Below are 18260 nucleotides of genomic sequence, written 5' to 3'. Positions count from 1 at the left end.
TTGGTGTCATGGTGACACTTTTTGGTGGACCTTTATTTTATTAATTTATTTTAGCACTGACTTATTCCGCAGCACTTTACAGATATTAGCATCACTTGCTGTTTCCAGTAGAGCTCACAATCTAAATTCCCTGTTAATATGTTTTTGAAGTGTTGGAGGAAACTGGATACCCAGAGAAAACCCACGCAAACATGGGGAGAGCATAAAAACTCCATACAGATTTTGCCTTTGGTCAGAGTCAAACCTAGGACCCCAGCGACTGGCAAGGCACCAGTGCTAACCACTGAGCCACCATGCTTTTTTTGTCATCAGTTTCAACACCAAGTTGTGTCCAGTGTCTCTGACTCGGATTATTGAGCAGCTTTATTCCAAATCCAAGCACCCAAGTAGTGAAGGGCAGGCTGCCAAGCTAAAGAACAAAGAAATTCAGCCTGCTAACTCTATGCTACTGAGGTGAGGCCACTCCAGCTAATTTCAGGGGAGGTCACCCCAGCTAATTACAGGTGAGGTGAGGCCACCCCAGCTCTTCTCCTACATTGCTTAACCCCTTCTAATCTCTAAGCTTCTGCAGTCGAAAGCACCACCCTTATGAAACATTGCATGATTCTACACATCATACAAAACATGGCCTTGTAAACACAGAATAATTGGTTCATATAGACTGAAATAGACATTAGGACAGAGGACAATTCCCACAGCAAAAAGGATAGAGGACAATCCCTATAGCAACAAAAAAAAGGTACCTACACAAAATGAGTTTCTACTTCATACCATCTGATCCCAGAACATTTTTAAAGTACAGTACTGAGTTCTCTTTATGTGCAGAGGAACTTTTGGGCCCGTTCAGGCACCGGAGCCTTGGTGCGACTGATGCCTCTGCAGCCCCATAGCGCTGCGATTTATTGTAGGATGAAGCACTTACTAAAACAGGCCAAAAGGAAGAAGTCTACGGCAATTTTCTTCTGAAGCCCCTTCATCTTGGGCTCCATAGAAATTCTGTCTTATTTTATTGCCTAAATGCCTTGGTCTCGGCGCAATGCCTATGGTTATTCAGTAGTCACCTGCCTTTGTGGACTCTTGCATTTTCAGAATAATTGCTTTTCCATTTCTCCAGATTATAAATGCATATCAATGTTTTATAATCTGCACTCAGCATAGCAGACAGAACACGGTTTCGTTGTGACTATTTTTTCTTTTTTTAGCACAGTGGAATCACACATCAAAGGTGTAAACTGCATTTATTGTGCCTCTGACACTTACGTTCTATTAAATCTCCAGGGCGTGAGCTGGTTTCCTGCTTCTAATCCTTTCTGTCTTACTTTTTCAGCATTTGAACCCGCGACTCCCTATGTATGCCTGCAATGATCATCTGAAGTCATGCATCTGCAGCTACACTGCTGCCTCCTTGAGAGCAGTCCCCAGACGGTTAAAAATCCTTAGATCTGATTCCTCAGCTCCATCCTTCACTGCAGAGGTTGGGACTGTAAGAGTGCGGTTAATAGGGGTGTTGGAGGCGGAGAGGTGATGCTGAGCACAGACATCATGTGACTATTAGTGTTTTGGTACCCATGCAGGCAGAATAGTTCTGAGCATCAGTCAATACAAGGGATGGCAAGGACTATGATAGTAGATCCAAGCAGCTACCAAAACATGCGTTACATTGCTTGAACAGACGCCTTGGTTGGATTACCAGGGCTGGGATTGAGCCGTCATACAAACGAGGGCAGGAGGCTTGGTGTAAGGGGGATTATTTATCAGGTGGGGGTCTATACTCTCTGGATAATGCATCAAAGCACCAAGCTTCGCTCTCTCAGCTTGAGCTGTCCGGCACGTTCAACCGATGATATGGATTCTGCATTGGGGGGTGAAGAAACAGAAAAACTACCACGACCATGTGGGTCGAATCTGGGGTAAGAATCATCATCATTATCGAGAGACCCCCCCCCCACCCCTACCCCCACTCACTTTTCCCGTCCTGTTTTGTCCCAACCCTGACATTGCTGATGTTGCATTACAATACATCTCCCCCGTCACCTCCTCCATAAACTCCCAGTCTGTGCGAAATGAGTAAAGAATCTGTGTAAATGATGGTATATGCAGCAAATGAAGCGAGCAGTGATGATACATCAGTGCTTGTTAATGTCATGCGGGGAGGGGGGGTATTATCAAAGGGATTGAGTTTAACAGCCTCCAATGTTTTGTCATTTTCTGCATGGTGGGAAATATCCTCATCTTCCACCAGGCACATTACGTGGGTGATTGTGCATTTTGGAATTGGCACCTATATATTTGATAGGATATATCAGCTTTGCTATAATGTGCATGCCATACATTGTCCTTGGAAGAAATGATGAATGATCTTGGTAGGCCAATCAATAAGACCTGTTCTTTACAGAAAGCAGCAGGCAGCGACACGAGAGCCTGTTGTCTCTCCGACAATGGTTAAATCCAAGGATCCTCTGCAGTATATGTTCTCCATACGAGTCAAGACATTATCATATACTGCAGTGTCTGTGGGGAATAAAAAAAAAAAAAAGTAAACTGGAAGGGAAAAAGCAATTTGCAAAAGTCATCAACGCGATCTTTGATCTGACATTGTGAGGACATTGACTATGCAAAGTAGGAAACATCAGTCTCACGTGTGCAGTTACTGCAAAATCTGCAAAGCCGGTGGGATCGATTGGTGCATAGGAATTCAGGCACCGGATTATGTTCACGGGTTTATGAAGAGAGGAATCTGACAAATAAATGTAATTTATCTTAATTGTTCTGCTGCTCGGGGGAGATGCTGATATAAAGTTGCCATCAGATCATTAGGTGGAGAAGGCACACAGGGCGGAGGGTACAGCCGTTTTTTTATTGGCCCTGCATCTTGAATTTCTTATTAATGACCTAAGAGAATAGCCGATGATCTCGCGCTGTAGAATATTCTGCTCAATTTTATAGAAAATATACCAGAAAATGATTTTCCTTCCTAGAACTCAGTTATCTATAACCATGTTGAAGCCAAGGCCATGTCAAACCTATATATAATTTAACTCAATCGTGGAATTAAAAGGGGTTCATTTTACTAAATATTACAATTTCATGCCCAAGCTGACAGGATGAAAACGGACTGTACTTTGTTTGTGCCTAATGGATGGCTACCCCCTTCCTGGATTTAAAAAAAAATCTGAGTAATTGAAAGGGTTAAGAGAAACAGATTATTAGATTTGAGGCCACAAGCTGTGAAATCACAAATCTCCTTCTGGCACCATGACCCTTATCTGTGGCCATCTGTGATTAGAGAGCGGATAGGGTTGAGGTGGTAACGTTAGTCGGGATATTTATTCTAATGAAAGTCTGAGTTTTCCGCCTGTCTTCTTCTGCTAACCTCATTGTCACGTTTCTGCATTAGAGGGCAATACAACTGACATTTACATGTGGGATTTAATGTAGGGATGAGTGAATTGATTCATCAACCAGAGTTCAAAAACTGCGAGGGGCTGTCTCCGCTAGTGAAGAATCCCCTCCAACCACTTGATTGACAAGGTCGGACATGTCATCCGGCCTGGACATTCGTGTGCCTGTACCACGGTTCCGAGTAGTGATGGAAGTAGAAAGGCTCTGATTTCAATACTGGTGAAGCAACTGCACATGCACCGCAACACTTCCAGGTAGAAGCACCTGAACAGTCACCTCTCCAGAGTCTTTGCTCTTGCGACACTACTCAGAGCAATGGTTCAGGCATGGGATTGCCAGGGCCTGGTGAAGGGGAGGATTCTTCACTAGTGGGGCCAGCCCCTGATGGGTGTAGGCCTCTTGTTGACTTACATAGTGAATTTTGCATTAGTATTTGTTAGGCTACTTTAACACTGGCGTTTCTGGGTCCGCTTGTGAGATCCGTTTCAGGGCTCTCACAAGCGGCCCAAAACTGATCAGTTTAGCCCCAATGCATTCTGAATGGATAAGGATCCGTTCAGAATGCATCAGTTTGCCTCCGTTCAGCCTCCATTCCGCTCTGGAGGCGGACACCAAAACGCTCCTTGCAGCGTTTTGATGTCTGCCTGACGATGCAGAGCCAAACAATGTAAGTCAATGGGGACGGATCCGTTTTCACTGACACAATTTGGTGCAATTGAAAACAGATCCGCCTCCCATTGACTTTCACTGTAAGTCAAAACAGATCAGTTTGTATTATCATGAACAAAAAAAAAAATGTATTATTTTTTTTGTTCATGGTAATGCAAACGGATCCGTTCTGAACGGATACAAGTGTTTGCATTATAGGTGCGGATCCGTCTGTGCAGATACCAGACGGATCCGCACCTAACGCAGGTGTGAAAGTAGCCTAAGACATAAACAGGAGTGGATCCTGCATAAAGTATGATAGATAGATCTGCATCTGTTCTCTGTAGGTTCTCCTCTTGATTATTGATGAGAGATATAAGTGTTACTTTCATATTATACTCAGATACAGAATACTACTCTAGACAACACTGTATATAGGTAAATGTGCTTCAACCAGCTATCGACCACAGGAAGGACTATTTGTATTAAGGTGTGGTTCACACACCACTGATGAGCCATGTGTGTTGACTTAATCATGTAGTAAACGAACTAAAAAAGGAAACCATGATTACACAGCAGCATATTTATAGCTAGCCTCCACCCAACTCAACATTGCATTGCCTGAATACTTAATCTACTAGCTCTATCTTTCATTCCTGTGTTCCTTATTAACAATTTTGAAGGTTGGAGTTGGTTCAGTTTCAGCACATGCATGCTCCAGGGTTCACCAGCAGGGCTGACTTCCCCAGTGGCCATAGGCCCATCTTCTGTAGCCTTGCTATATTCACTAATAGATGTACCCTCTAGCCAGGTTCACATAAGTGCATTATGGGTACATTTTTGTCCCTGTATTATGGCCAAGAATTCTGATCCGATCATGAACCACACTCACATTATACAGAACTGCAGCATTACTGAAAAAAACACTCAAAGTAATATACAGTGGAAAGTGGAAATCTTGCGAAGCCTTCCGAATTTTCTAGATTTGTGCATAACTCCTAAAGTAGATAAAGTCAAACAAATTAGTCAAAAATATTAGACTTGGTCATTTATTTATGGAGAAAAATGGTTCAATATTACATCTGTGAGTGTCAAAATTATGGGGATTGACAGATAATTTGAAGGTGAAATTAGAGTCACGTGTTTTCAATCAATTGAAAGACAATCAGGTGTGAGTGGGTGACCTGTTTTATTTAAAGAACACATTTGCGGAATTGTATCATGGCACGAACAAAGAATATTTCCAAGGACCTCAGAAGAAAAGTTGCTGATGCTCATCAGGCTGGAAAAGGTTACAAAATAATCTCCAAGGTGTTTTGACCAATCCACAGTCAAACAGATTGTGTACAAATGGAGGAAATTCAAGACCATTATTATCCTCCCCAGCAGAGGTCGAACAACAAAGATCATGTCAAGATTAAGTCTGTAAGGTCAAAAAGGAACACACGGTAACCTTTATGCCATTTAAGGCCTTTCTCTCATTAGCTAATGTTAATGTTTATGAGTCTACCATCAGGAGGACACCGAATAACAAAGGTATGCATGAAAGAATTGCAAGGAGAAGGCCGCTGCTCTCCAAAAAGAACATTGCTGTCCATATGCAGTTTGCTAAAGATCACCTAGACGAGCCAGAAGGCTATTAGAACAATGTTTTGTGGACAGATGAGACCAAAATAGAAATTTTTGATTTAAATCAAAAGTATTATGTTTGGAGAAGGGAAAACACTGCATTCCAGCATAAAAACCTCATCTCATCTGTGAAACACGGTGGTCGTAGTATTACAGTTAGGGCCTATTTTGCTGTATCTGGACCAGTACAGCTTGCCGTTGTTGATGGAACAATGAAGTCTGAAAATTATGCCAGCAAATTGTAAAGGGAAATGCCAGGACATCTGTCCATGAGCTGAATCTCAAAAGAACGTGGATCATGCAGCAGGACAACGACCCTAAGCAAACAAGTCATTCTACCAAAGAGTGGTAAACGAAATATAAAGTTAAAAAGGGAGAATTTAACAAAGCTGGTGTAAAGAAAAACTGGCTTAGTTGACCATAGCAACCAATCAGATTTATTTTTTTCATATTCAAAGGTGGAAATAAAAAATGAGAAATGAAAGGTAGAATCTAATTCTGGGCAACTAAGCCAGTTCTACTTTACACCAATTTTGATAAATCTCCAAAGTTTTGGATTTGCCAAGTCAAAGTCCTGACCTTGATCCAATAGAAATGTTGTGGTAGGACCTGAATCAAGCAGTTCATGGGAGGAATCTCATAACAGTTGAAGCTCTTTTGTAAGGTGGTATAAGCTAAAATTCCTCCAAGCTGATGTGCAGGACTAATCAACAATTTCCAGAAACATTTAGTTGCAGTTATTGCTGCATCAAATACTGAAAGAAAGGGCAGATAGTTCTGCCTCTCATGTGACATTGGAACATTTTTCTCAATAAATTAATCAGTGTAATATTTCCAATTCATTTATTAGGATTTATGTGAAAAATATAGAAAATTCTGAGGTTCACGAACTTTCAAGCGTCACTGTAGATCCCACCTGTAATATGCTCATGTGAAACTGACCTGAGGGCCTCAAGATGCATGAATTTGCATTGGCATTTATTTACCAAAAAAATGGCAATAAAAACCACTTGCATTTTCTTTCCAAGCTGCATGTGGTTTCATGGCATTTTTTGTGGTGTTTCTATTCGGTCACCACCTACTCATATGAGACAACTAACAAATCATGGAGTGCCTATATGTGCCAATACACTACATAGAAGAAAGGGATGCAAATTAGCTCTTAACAAGCTTTGCCTCTAATGCGACCAGATGTAAGGCAGCCATCCTATAAGTCAATGTTCGACCCTTTAAATAAGCCTTGAGACATGACTCAGATATTAAATAAGCCAGCATCTCATCTGAACACAGCTGTTTTGAGGTAATCGCCCCTCATCAGTGCAGAGAGTACTGGCTTGACTGGGTGAGAGACCTATGTCAGGATTTAAGGATTACGATCTCTCCCCAAGGAGAGATAGTAGCCCCAAATACACTGCGTATACAAAAAGAAAGTCAGCACATAACAAAAGTAACACCTAACCATATACAAAAATAATTCTTAAGATTTATTACCAATTATTTTTGTCTATGGTGAGGTGTGCCTTTTTATGTGCTAGCTTTGTGTATATGCAGTTTTAAATCCAAAATTATTCTGTATTTTTATTCCCTATGGAGAAGAAGTGTCATGGTGTGGTGTGGGGAAAACACTCCACACCGAACACAGGAGGGAGGGGGGAAAAGTACTAGGCCTGGAAACTAGGGATAGGGGAATGGTCACCACCTAGTGAGTCCCTAATCCGTGCCCTGACTACTAACAGTATGAGCAGACCTCTATGGTAGGAATGTTCATACGCCGGAACCTAGGCGTTATCTCACCCTAACAGGGCCCTGGAGATGGTGTCAGGACAACGGATGGCCTGCTCCTTCCAAGCTGAAGGAACAGGAAACCCCCTCAGGCCTAATACCAAAAGGAAGGGGAAAAACCACAAACAAACAATAGGAAAAAGAGACACTTAACTCCACAGAATGCGGATGAGCAGGAACTCAGAGGAGAACCAACACCAGCGCTTCCAACATCCAAAAGGCGCTATCAACCGCATAGCATAATGGGTGCAGCCAGACTAAATAGAGGAGTAGGAATTATCACTTAAGCTACACCTGAGACCAGAGGTGTGGTCATACCCAGCAACAACACAGAAGCATGAAACCAGCTCACATCACATGCAGCCAGTCTCCTAGATATTCTGACCCCTGTACCAGTAGAGACCATGACAAGGAGAAATGAAAACCAAGTAGACATCAAATAAAATGCCTAAAGCTTCAGCATGCCATAACATCAGTAGATAAAAAAAAAGGCTTTTGTGTGTCCTGCTTTTGATATTTCCAAGCTAGTATTTTTACATTTGCACAAAAAAATCGTTAAAAACCTATGTGTGAACCCATCTTTGGGTATGACCAGGCATTTTGTTCTGCAGGTAGTATGGCTGCAGGTGGGTGGTTATGGCACCCAATGTAGGCCTCACTAATGACATTAAAACCACTCAAGCCCTTCGCAATAACTAAGGCTGGGTTTACATCACATTTTTCCCGTACATTTAGCCTTTACGTCAGAAAACCTCCAGACGTATATGTTAATGTTTGCATGGGGCTCTATTAGACGAAGGTCAAAAGACTATCCTCTTGACCTCCATCTGGCTGCTATACATCGGTATACTGCAGTGTACTGGAAACAAAAAGAACCATTCTGCCTCATCTCCCCTCCCCACCCCCACCGACTGTGCTGCTTAGGCCTCATTCACACGAATGTAAGGCCGTTGGTGCCTGTATTGCAGACAGCAAATTGCACAATTGCACATTTTGAATGTTCTTTAGGCTGGATTCACATATACCATAGTTGTTTTATGGCATTTTCCCTATTTTGACAATTATACTTGTATGTTTCGGAATGTTCTTTAACAGGAATCACACCAACTCCAGCTGTTCACTGAAAGTGTTTGGGGATTTTGAAATCCAGGACACACATACATTTTTTTTTTATAGTGCCATTTTTTCAACTTGTGTGAGTTTATTTTAAAACACAGCATGCTATAACAATGGTGTTTTTTAGCCTCTTTTCGATCATCTTGCAATTCAGGAAAAAGGCACCACTAAATAATGCCATAAAAAGGCATTTGTTTTTCTAGCATTTTCTTAGTGGTAAAAAAACCCAGCAAACACAATTCATGAGAGATGGGGCCTTAGGGTGCCTGTACACATACTTAGGAAGCAGTAGTATGCTGCATGGTCAAAAACCTGCAGTTTTACTGCCAATTGGCACAGGTGTGCAGTGTGGTTTTTGGCCATATAGCTTCTGCAGGGGCATTAAAACTGCACAACCAAAAACTGCAATAATTTGCATCTATTGCGTATGGGTACCTTTTGGAAAATTTTGTTTGATATATTGCCAATCGTTCAATATGTTGTTGTAGATATCACTAATATAACGTATTTATCAACATACACTTTTTTTTTTTCCCCTGGGAGAACAGGAAAATCTTACACTATTAAGCCTATGTACATAATTGTATATACAGTTGCAAGAAAAAGTATGTGAACCCTTTGGAATTATATGGATTTCTGCACAAATTGGTCATAAAATGTGATCTGATCTTCATCTAAGTCACAACAATAGACAATCACAGTCTGCTTAAACTAATAACACACAAAGAATTAAATGTTACCATGTTTTTATTAAACACACCATGTAAACATTCACAGTGCAGGTGGAAAAAGTATGTGAACCCTTGGATTTAATAACTGGTTGAACCTCCTTTGGCAGCTATAACTTCAACCAAACGTTTCCTGTAGTTGCAGATCAGACGTGCACAACGGTCAGGAGTAATTCTTGACCATTCCTCTTTCAGTTCAGCAATATTCTTAGGCTGTCTGGTGTGAATCTGTTTCTTGAGGTCATGCCACAGCATCTCAATCGGGTTGAGGTCAGGACTCTGACTGGGCCACTCCAGAAGGCGTATTTTCTTCTGTTTAAGCCATTCTGTTGTTGATTTACTTCTATGCTTTGGGTCGTTGTCCTGTTGCAACACCCATCTTCTGTTGAGATTCAGCTGGTGGATAGAGATGTCGCAAACATAAAATTTTCAGTTCGTGAATGGCGAACGCAAGTTTCCGCAAATGTTCGCGAGCAAACCGCCATAGACTTCAATAGTCAGGCGAATTTTAAAACCCACAGGGACTCTTTCTGGCCACAATAGTGATGGAAAAGTTGTTTCAAGGGGACTAACACCTGGACTGTGGCATGCCGGAGGGGGATCCATGGCAAAACTCTCATGGAAAATTACGTAGTTGACGCAGAGTCGGGTTTTAATCCATAAAGGGCATAAATCACCTAACATTCCTAAATTGTTTGGAATAACGTGCTTTAAAACATCAGGTATGATGTGGTATCGATCAGGTAGTGTAAGGGTTACGCCCGCTTTACAGTGACAGACCAAACTCTGACAGACCAAACTCCCCGTTTAACGCACCGCAAACAACCGCAAACAGTCCACTTGCACAACCGCAAACTTCCCATTTGCACAAGGTTCGATACCAAGCTATTCATGTCCCGTTCCTTGTCCTCACTGACGTCATTGAAGGTCTCTTCCTCCACCCAGCCACGTACAACACCAGGGGTCCCCGAAAGGTGACAACAAGCCCCCTGGGACGCCTGCTGTGGTTGGTCTTCCACCTCCTCAAAGCCACCTTCCTCCTCTGACTCCTCTTCTTCAGACTCCTCTCTCTGCGTTGCCGCAGGTCCAGCAATCAGCGATGACAAGGCTGCGTCTGGTGGTGATGGTGACCACAACTCTTCCTCTTCATGCTCATCTACGGCCTGATCCAGCACTCTTCACAGGGCACGCTCCAGAAAAAACGCATATGGGATGAGGTCGATGATGTTGCCTTGGGTTTGACTGACCAGGTTTGTCACCTCCGCAAAAGGACGCATGAGCCTACAGCCATTGTGCATGAGTGTTCAGTAATGCAGCCAAAAAATACCCAGCTCCGCAGAGGATGTCCTCTTTTTTTTTAATTAAAAAAATCTGTTTTTACCAGTTTAATCTCTGTTTTGTCCCCTATCAGGGGCCGGTGTGGTGTATGGAATAGATTTTAGGAATCGGGAGATGGAAAAAGATGCTTGGTCGGTCCTCTTACTTCCAATTTGGGGCACTGCGCGTGCGCCGTGCAATGTACTGTGCTACCCGATATGAGTGGTATGTTAAGTAGTACTATTCCTATCAGTTTAATCCCTGTTACGTCCCCTATCAGGGGACGTGTATGGAATAGATTTTAGGAACCGGGAGATGGAAAAAGATGCTTGGTCGGTCCTCTTACTTTCAATTTGGGGCACTGCGCGTGCACCGTGCAATGTACTGTGCTACCCGATATGAGTGGTATGTTAAGTAGTACTATTCCTATCAGTTTAATCCCTGTTACATCCCCTATCAGGGGACATGTATGGAATAGATTTTAGGAACCGGGAGATGGAAAAAGATGCTTGGTCGGTCCTCTTACTTCCAATTTGGGGCAATGCGCGTGCGCCGTGCAATGTACTGTGCTACCCGATATGAGTGGTATGTTAAGTAGTACTATTCCTATCAGTTTAATCCCTGTTACGTCCCCTATCAGGGGACGTGTATCGAATAGAGTTTAGACAACTGCAAAGAGTTGTCAATAGTTGACACACTCATGACATAAATTTTATTCCTCTATGCGTCAATCTTGGTGTAGTGATGACTGTGCCTGTGCTCACGTTTGGGAGAATGCATGCGATGGCGGTTTTTCAAAGCCTATGGTCGTGCTGAGGTAGTTCAGTGACAGTTAAGTAACCCAGAAAACAATGATTCTGCAGTGTGGGCCCATTGTTGGCCTAGTAGGCTTTAATGATCACCTTAGATGATCACAAAGAAAATTAATGTTTTTTCTATGCAAAATTATCCAGCCGATCGCTTTTGGTCTGTTCACAATGAAGCTTGATGAACGACCTTATCATCTGGGGTGTGCCAACATTGCCATTGCCAACACACTCATAGAGGTGATCGCTTCATTGTGATACGCAAGCCCCGTCACCACAACAAGTTAACGATCACGAAGGGGAATTGACACATGTATGTACCTTTTTTTGTTTTGTTTTTGCAGCCACAGTGCAGCACCAGAGGCCAGAAAAATTAGGCATGTACACATGCCTGAAAAATTAGGTATTGTTGCAGCCGCTGCTGTAAAAAATTGATGTTTTCCAGGCAGAAAGTGCACTAAAACATTGCGGCTTGAACCCTAGTTGGTGGCGGAGAAGTCACGCAAGTCATCCGGCATGCAGAGATTAAATACAGCAGCGTGTGGACCATTTTTAGCCCAAGGCATCTCATCAGGCCTTTTTTAGTCAAATGCATCCCCCACTGTCAGTCCCTTCGGGATCCATGCCTCATTCATCTTAATAAAGGTGAGGTAATCTAGCCTTTTTTGACCTAGGCGACTTCTCTTCTCAGTGACAATACCTCCTGCTGCGCTGAAGGTCCTTTCTGACAGGACACTTGAAGCAGGGCAGGCCAGAAGTTCTATCGCAAATTGGGATAGCTCAGGCCACAGGTCAAGCCTGCACACCCAGTAGTCAAGGGGTTCATCGCTCCTCAGAGTGTCGATATCTGCAGTTAAGGCGAGGTAGTCTGCTACCTGTCTGTCGAGTCGTTCTCTGAGGGTAAACCCCGAAGGGCTGTGGCGATGCGTAGGACTTAAAAAGCTCTGCATGTCCTCCATCATAGAAACATAGAATGTGTCGGCAGATAAGAACCATTTGGCCCATCTAGTCTGCCCAATATACTGAATACTATGGATAGCCCCCGGCCCTATCTTATATGAAGGATGGCCTTATGCCTATCCCATGCATGCTTAAACCCCTTCACTGTATTTGCAGCTACCACTTCTGCAGGAAGGCTATTCCATGCATCCACTACTCTCTCAGTAAAGTAATACTTCCTTATATTACTTTTAAACCTTTGCCCCTCTAATTTAAAACTGTGTCCTCTTGTGGTAGTTTTTCTTCTTTTAAATATGCTCTGTAAAGCGTCCTGTCCTTGCCGGCATGGTTGTGGTAGGAGGAGGATTACTTTCACCTCTTCCCCTGTTAGATTCCCGTTGTGCTGTGACATCACCCTTATACGCTGTGTAAAGCATACTTTTTAACTTGTTTTGGAACTGCTGCATCTTTTCCAACTTCCGTTAATTCGGTAACATTTCAGCCACTTTCTGCTTATACCGGGGGTCTAGTAGCGTGGCCACCCAGTACAGGTCGTTCTCCTTCAGCCTTTTAATACGAGGGTCCCTCAACAGGCATGACAGCATGAAAGACCCCATTTGCACAAGGTTGGATGCCGAGCTACTCATGTCCCATTCCTCGTCCTCACTGATCTCATTGAAGGTCTGTTCTTCCCCCCTGCCACGTACAACACCATGGGTACCAGATAGGTGACAACGAGCACCCTGGGATGCCTGCTGTGGTTGGTCTTCCTCCTCCTCAAAGCCACATTCCTCCTCTGACTCTTCTTCCTCAGACTCCTCTTCCAGCGTTGCCGCAGGTCCAGCAAGCGATGCTGATAAGGCTGTTTCTGGTGGTGATGGTGACCACAACTCTTCCTCTTCCTCTTCACGCTCATCTATGGCCTGATCCAGCACTCTTCGCAGGGCATGCTCCAGGAAGAAAACAAATGGGATGATGTCGCTGATGGTGCCTTCGGTGCGACAGACTAGGTTTGTCACCTCCTCAAAAGGACGCATGAGCCTACAGGCATTGCGCATGAGCGTCCAATAACGTGGCAAAATGGAATAGCCCCTGGGGAGCTGGGGGGGTGCCGTTGATGTGGAGCAAGACGCAGCAGCAGAAGAGGACTCAGCCGAGGAGGTTAGCGAAGAGGATGGAGTAGGAGGAGTAGAGGAGGTGGCAGAAGGCCTCTCTGCAAGTCGTGGCGGTGTCACCAACTCCTCTGCAGAGCCACGCATTCCATGCTTGGCAGCCGTCAGCAGGTTTACCCAATGCGCAGTGTACGTGATATACCTGCCCTGACCGTGCTTTGCAAACCAGGTATCAGTGGTCAGATGGACTCTTGCCCCAACACTGTGTGCCAGACATGCCATGACTTCCTTTTCCACAATAGAGGTTGGGGATTGTAGTAATAGAGTAATGAGCGAGCACTCATACACTTGGCAACCAAATTGACATGTGCAGAAAATATTTATTATATCCCCATAAAATACAAGTAATAAAATTTATAAGAACAATGTAGCAATAATATACAACATTACAATCACATATATTGTGGTAGATATGATCAACACTATATTCATATGACTCAATAGTGTCGATAAATTCAATAATATATATCACACCAAGAAACTTCAAGTATATGCTGTTATTTGGGAAAGAGGGGGTATTATCTTCTAGCGCTCTATCCCAATTTGGGAAACTGAATGTCACTGAAAATGTTGTAGGTGTATTCACTGGGAGCGCAATATGTTCATAAAGTGTCCACAGGAATCCTGATAATGTGAAAAGTCTCTTATAGCATATCCTTTTAAGCTCGATATGAGCTTTGGATTGGAGAAAATTTTAAATCGATGTTTGGCTTACCGTCTAGCGTCTGCTGTCTCCCTATTGCTTCAATGGAGCTTTAAATATTTGCCGGCTTATTCAGTCGCTCCATACAGCAAGCTGGTTTAAATTTCGCAGGAGTTCCAAAGATCGCAGGAGTTGCCACTCTGTTCCGCAATTTCCTTTGGTGCAGCTTTCGACGATAAGAATAGTTAATCCTTTACTGTAGAGATTTTCTTCTGTATGGCCATACAATATTATCGGAGGCTTTTCAATGCAGGTACATCACTTGTTTCACCATACGCGTTACGGGTAGATTCACTCTCCATTCCTCAGTGGTCAAGTGTCTGCCTGCTCTGCCTCCATTTTTATCCATTCCTTTGATTGCTTCCCAAACCTCGGACACCTGTTGTTCATGCTACTCCCAGTTTGCAAGGGAATCCTCCCACATAATCAAGGGATAATTCTATACAGCCTTGATTTTTATAAAAAATTTTTTTTTTTTTTTTTTTTTTTTTTCCCTCTTGCAGTTTCCATGCGTTTTTTATGCGTTTTTTTGGGGACACATGCGTTTTTTGGCCCAGATGTCCCAATTGGTGTGATATATCATTATGTGAAATATAAACTTGATATCTGATTGCCAACACTTATAAAATGACTTTTTATAATAAAATATTATTAAACAAATTTTCAAGATTAAAATATCAATATAAGAATATAAAACAATAAATAATAAATGTGAGGAATCTTGAAAGTTTCATAGGAATCCTAGAGTTTGATACAATTATTCGGATTTGATAGAGAAAGAAGGGTGGGTATCTCGGAGCCAAGGACACGTCGCAGCGCCGATAGACGGCCTAGCATGCGACGTGCCGTCGGCCACGAGACATCCAACCTACATAAATCCAAAAATTTCCAACTCCGAATTAAGGCCTTTCGGTTGTAGAGATCCAAATTCATAAATGCGTCTGGATTCTATCCTAGACATTTGTCTGATAAAATCACCGCCTCTCAAGTGTTTCTCCACCTTCTCCAGTGCCGTAAACACCAGACTTGATGGATCCTGATTATGCATCTCTTTATAATGTTTAGATAGGGAATGTTTATCGTACCCCTTCCTGATGTTGGCAATATGTTCGGCCACTCTTTTTTTGAATGGCCTCTTGGTACGTCCTATATATTGTCTGTTACAGGGGCACTGGAGAAGGTAGATAACTCCACTGGAGTCACATGTAAGACAATCTTCTATCTCCCAATTATAGTTGTTCTGAGTCGAGGGGACATTAGTCGTCAGGCGGGGTTTTTTATTCATTCTACAACCCATACACCTTCCACATTTATAAAAACCCTTCAAACTCAGCCAAGTTCCTGAAAAACTCAACTTATTCTGTTTCCACGGTTTTACGGTAGGGGCCACCTTGATACCTAGATTGGGTGCCCTAGTGAAGGTAATCGTCGGAACAGTCGGGAGTAAGTGTCCCACAATTTTGTCATTCAACACATGGTGCCAATGGGTTTTAATAATTTTCTGAATCTTCCTATAATTCTCATTAAATGGAAGAACAACTCTCATGGCTTCTTTATTTTGTGTTTTATCTTCCTCATTATCCATCTCATTTTTATCTTTATTGTCCTCCTTATTAAAGAACTCTCTTCTATCTAATTTCCTAATTTGGTTGAGTGACTCCTCCACTAAGTTTTCAGGATATTCCTTCTCAATAAATTGTCTTTTCATCTCAATGGCTTCCATCTCAAAAGTATGTCCCTCTGTGCAGTTCCGCTTAATCCTACGGAACTGACCAGAGGGAACATTTGTCAGCCATTTCGGCAGGTGACAGCTAGAAAAATCGATATAACTATTTCTAGCTGTGGATTTACAAAATGTCTCACATATATATTTATTATCAGATTGTGTGATTAATAAATCCAAGAATTCGGTGCTCTCCTGTATGTTTGAGGTAAAGACCAGATTTAAATTATTAATATTGATTGTTTCTAGGAATTTTTCCAATTCTTCTTTACTCTTTATCATCTATATAACGGCGCCACAGGGCCAGATCCGTCCCCAGCCTTGGCTTGATGAGGTTGTACTCCCACTCAGCCAAGAACAAATTAGCATAGCTGGGGGTGAATCTGGTCCCCATGGCGGTACCCCGCTTCTGCAGGAAGAATTCCCCCTCAAAAAAGAAGTAGTTGTGGCTCAGGATATACTCTATTCCTTTCGTTATAAACTCTTTTTTTATTGCTCCATACGAGCCATCTCTTATTAATTGCATTTTTACAGCATCAATTCCTTGCTGATGTTCAATCACAGTATAAAGTGACTGAACATCAAGTGTACCCATAATCCATCCAGACTGGACATCTAAGTTTTCCAGAATCTGTATGATTTGGGTAGTGTCTTTAAAATGGAATAGCCCCTGGGGAGCTGGGGGGGTGCCGTTGATGTGGAGAAAGACGCAGCAGCAGAAGAGGACTCAGCCAAGGAGGTTAGCGAAGAGGATGGAGTAGGAGGAGTAGAGGAGGTGGCAGAAGGCCTGCCTGCAAGTCGTGGCGGTGTCACCAACTCCTCTGCAGAGCCACGCATTCCATGCTTGGCAGCCGTCAGCAGGTTTACCCAATACGCAGTGTACGTGATATACCTGCCCTGACCGTGCTTTGCAAACCAGGTATCAGTGGTCAGATGGACTCTTGCCCCAACACTGTGTGCCAGACATGCCATGACTTCCTTTTCCACAATTGAGGTTGGGGATTGCCTTTTGTGAAAAAATTTTTCAGCCGGGTACCTTCCACTGCGGTGTCCCAATAGCTAAACATTTTTTGAAGGCCTCAGACTCCACCAGCTTGTATGGTAAAAGCTGGCGGGCTAAGAGTTCCGACAAGCCAGCTGTCAGATGCCGGGGGCAAGGGGGTGACTGTGTGACATTGGCTTCTTACGCTCAAACATTTCCTTGACAGACACCTGACTGTGGGCAGATGAGCAGGAACTGCTGAAGGTGAGAGGCGCAGTGGCGGATGGTTGAGAGGGGGCAAGGAGGACAGCAGTGGTTGACATGGCTGAAGATGCTGGACCAGGAGGAGGATGGTGGCTTTGAGTTTCTGTGCTGCTTGTACTCATCCTGTGTTGATCCCATAGGCGTTTGTGATGTGAGATCATGTGCCTTCGCAAAGCAGTTGTACCTAGGTGGGTGTTGGACTTCCCACGACTCAGTTTCTTTTGGCACAGGTTGCAAATGGCATCGCTGTTATCAGAGGCAGACACACAAAAAAAATGCCACACTGCTGAGCTTTGCAATGACGGCATTCTGGTGGTGGCAACAGCATGCGTTGATTGGCGTGCTGTCTGGCTGACCCCGGGTGCCGATACATGCTGTCTGACTGTGCCACTAGCTGCTTGCGACGACCTCCCCCTGCTTCCAACTCGTCTCCTCCTCCTCTCGGTCTCCCCATCTGAACTTTCCCCCTGTTCTTCTTCTCTTCGAGTGGGCACCCACGTGACATCCACGGACACATCGTCATCAACAACTGCTTTACTTGTATCTGACAACTCAGCAAAGGAAGCAGCAGCGGGTACAACATCATCATCATCACACCGTACATCCATGTGTGTAATGCTGCCTGACTGAGAGATATCCCTGTTATCTACATCCTCTGGCAATAATGGTTGCGCATCACTCATTTCTTCCAACTGATGTGTAAATAACTCCTCTGACAGATCAAGTGAAGCAGCTTTGGTGCTAGTGTTGGTGGTGGCGGCAGGCGGGCGAGTGGTAACTTGAGAGGTGCCCGAAGCTGAGCTGGAGGAGAATGGTGCGTCAAGGTTCAGAGCGGAAGCTGTAGAAGATTGGGTGTCCTGTGTTAGCCAGTCAACTATGTCCTCAGAACTTTTTGAGTTCAGGGTACGTGGCCTCTGAACACTGGGCATTATTCTAGGGCCAAAGGAAATCACAGCACCACGACCACGACGGCCCCTGCGGGGTGGCCTGCCTCGGCCTGTAATTTTTTTTCGATTAGTGGTACTATGCGTGCAAGCTACTGTGACACC

The 18260-nt window shown here is 43.5% G+C and overlaps 1 protein-coding gene across 1 annotated transcript in view; it reads left to right on the top strand.

Moving 5' to 3' along the window:
• The first annotated feature begins 1642 nt into the window (after positions 1 to 1642).
• LOC120979513 (regulator of G-protein signaling 8-like) overlaps positions 1643 to 18260 on the top strand; it is an 85934-nt gene continuing 69316 nt past the window's right edge. Inside the window, exon 1 of the mRNA XM_040408307.1 lies at positions 1643 to 1910. Coding sequence (XP_040264241.1) covers positions 1783 to 1910 — 128 coding nt within the window. The 5' untranslated portion in view covers positions 1643 to 1782. The remainder of the gene's footprint in view (positions 1911 to 18260) is intronic.

Source organism: Bufo bufo, chromosome 9 (genome assembly GCF_905171765.1).
Source record: "Bufo bufo chromosome 9, aBufBuf1.1, whole genome shotgun sequence".
Taxonomy (NCBI): domain Eukaryota; kingdom Metazoa; phylum Chordata; class Amphibia; order Anura; family Bufonidae; genus Bufo; species Bufo bufo.
Note: the sequence above shows the minus strand (reverse complement) of the source record. Positions and strands in the feature narration are given on the sequence as shown.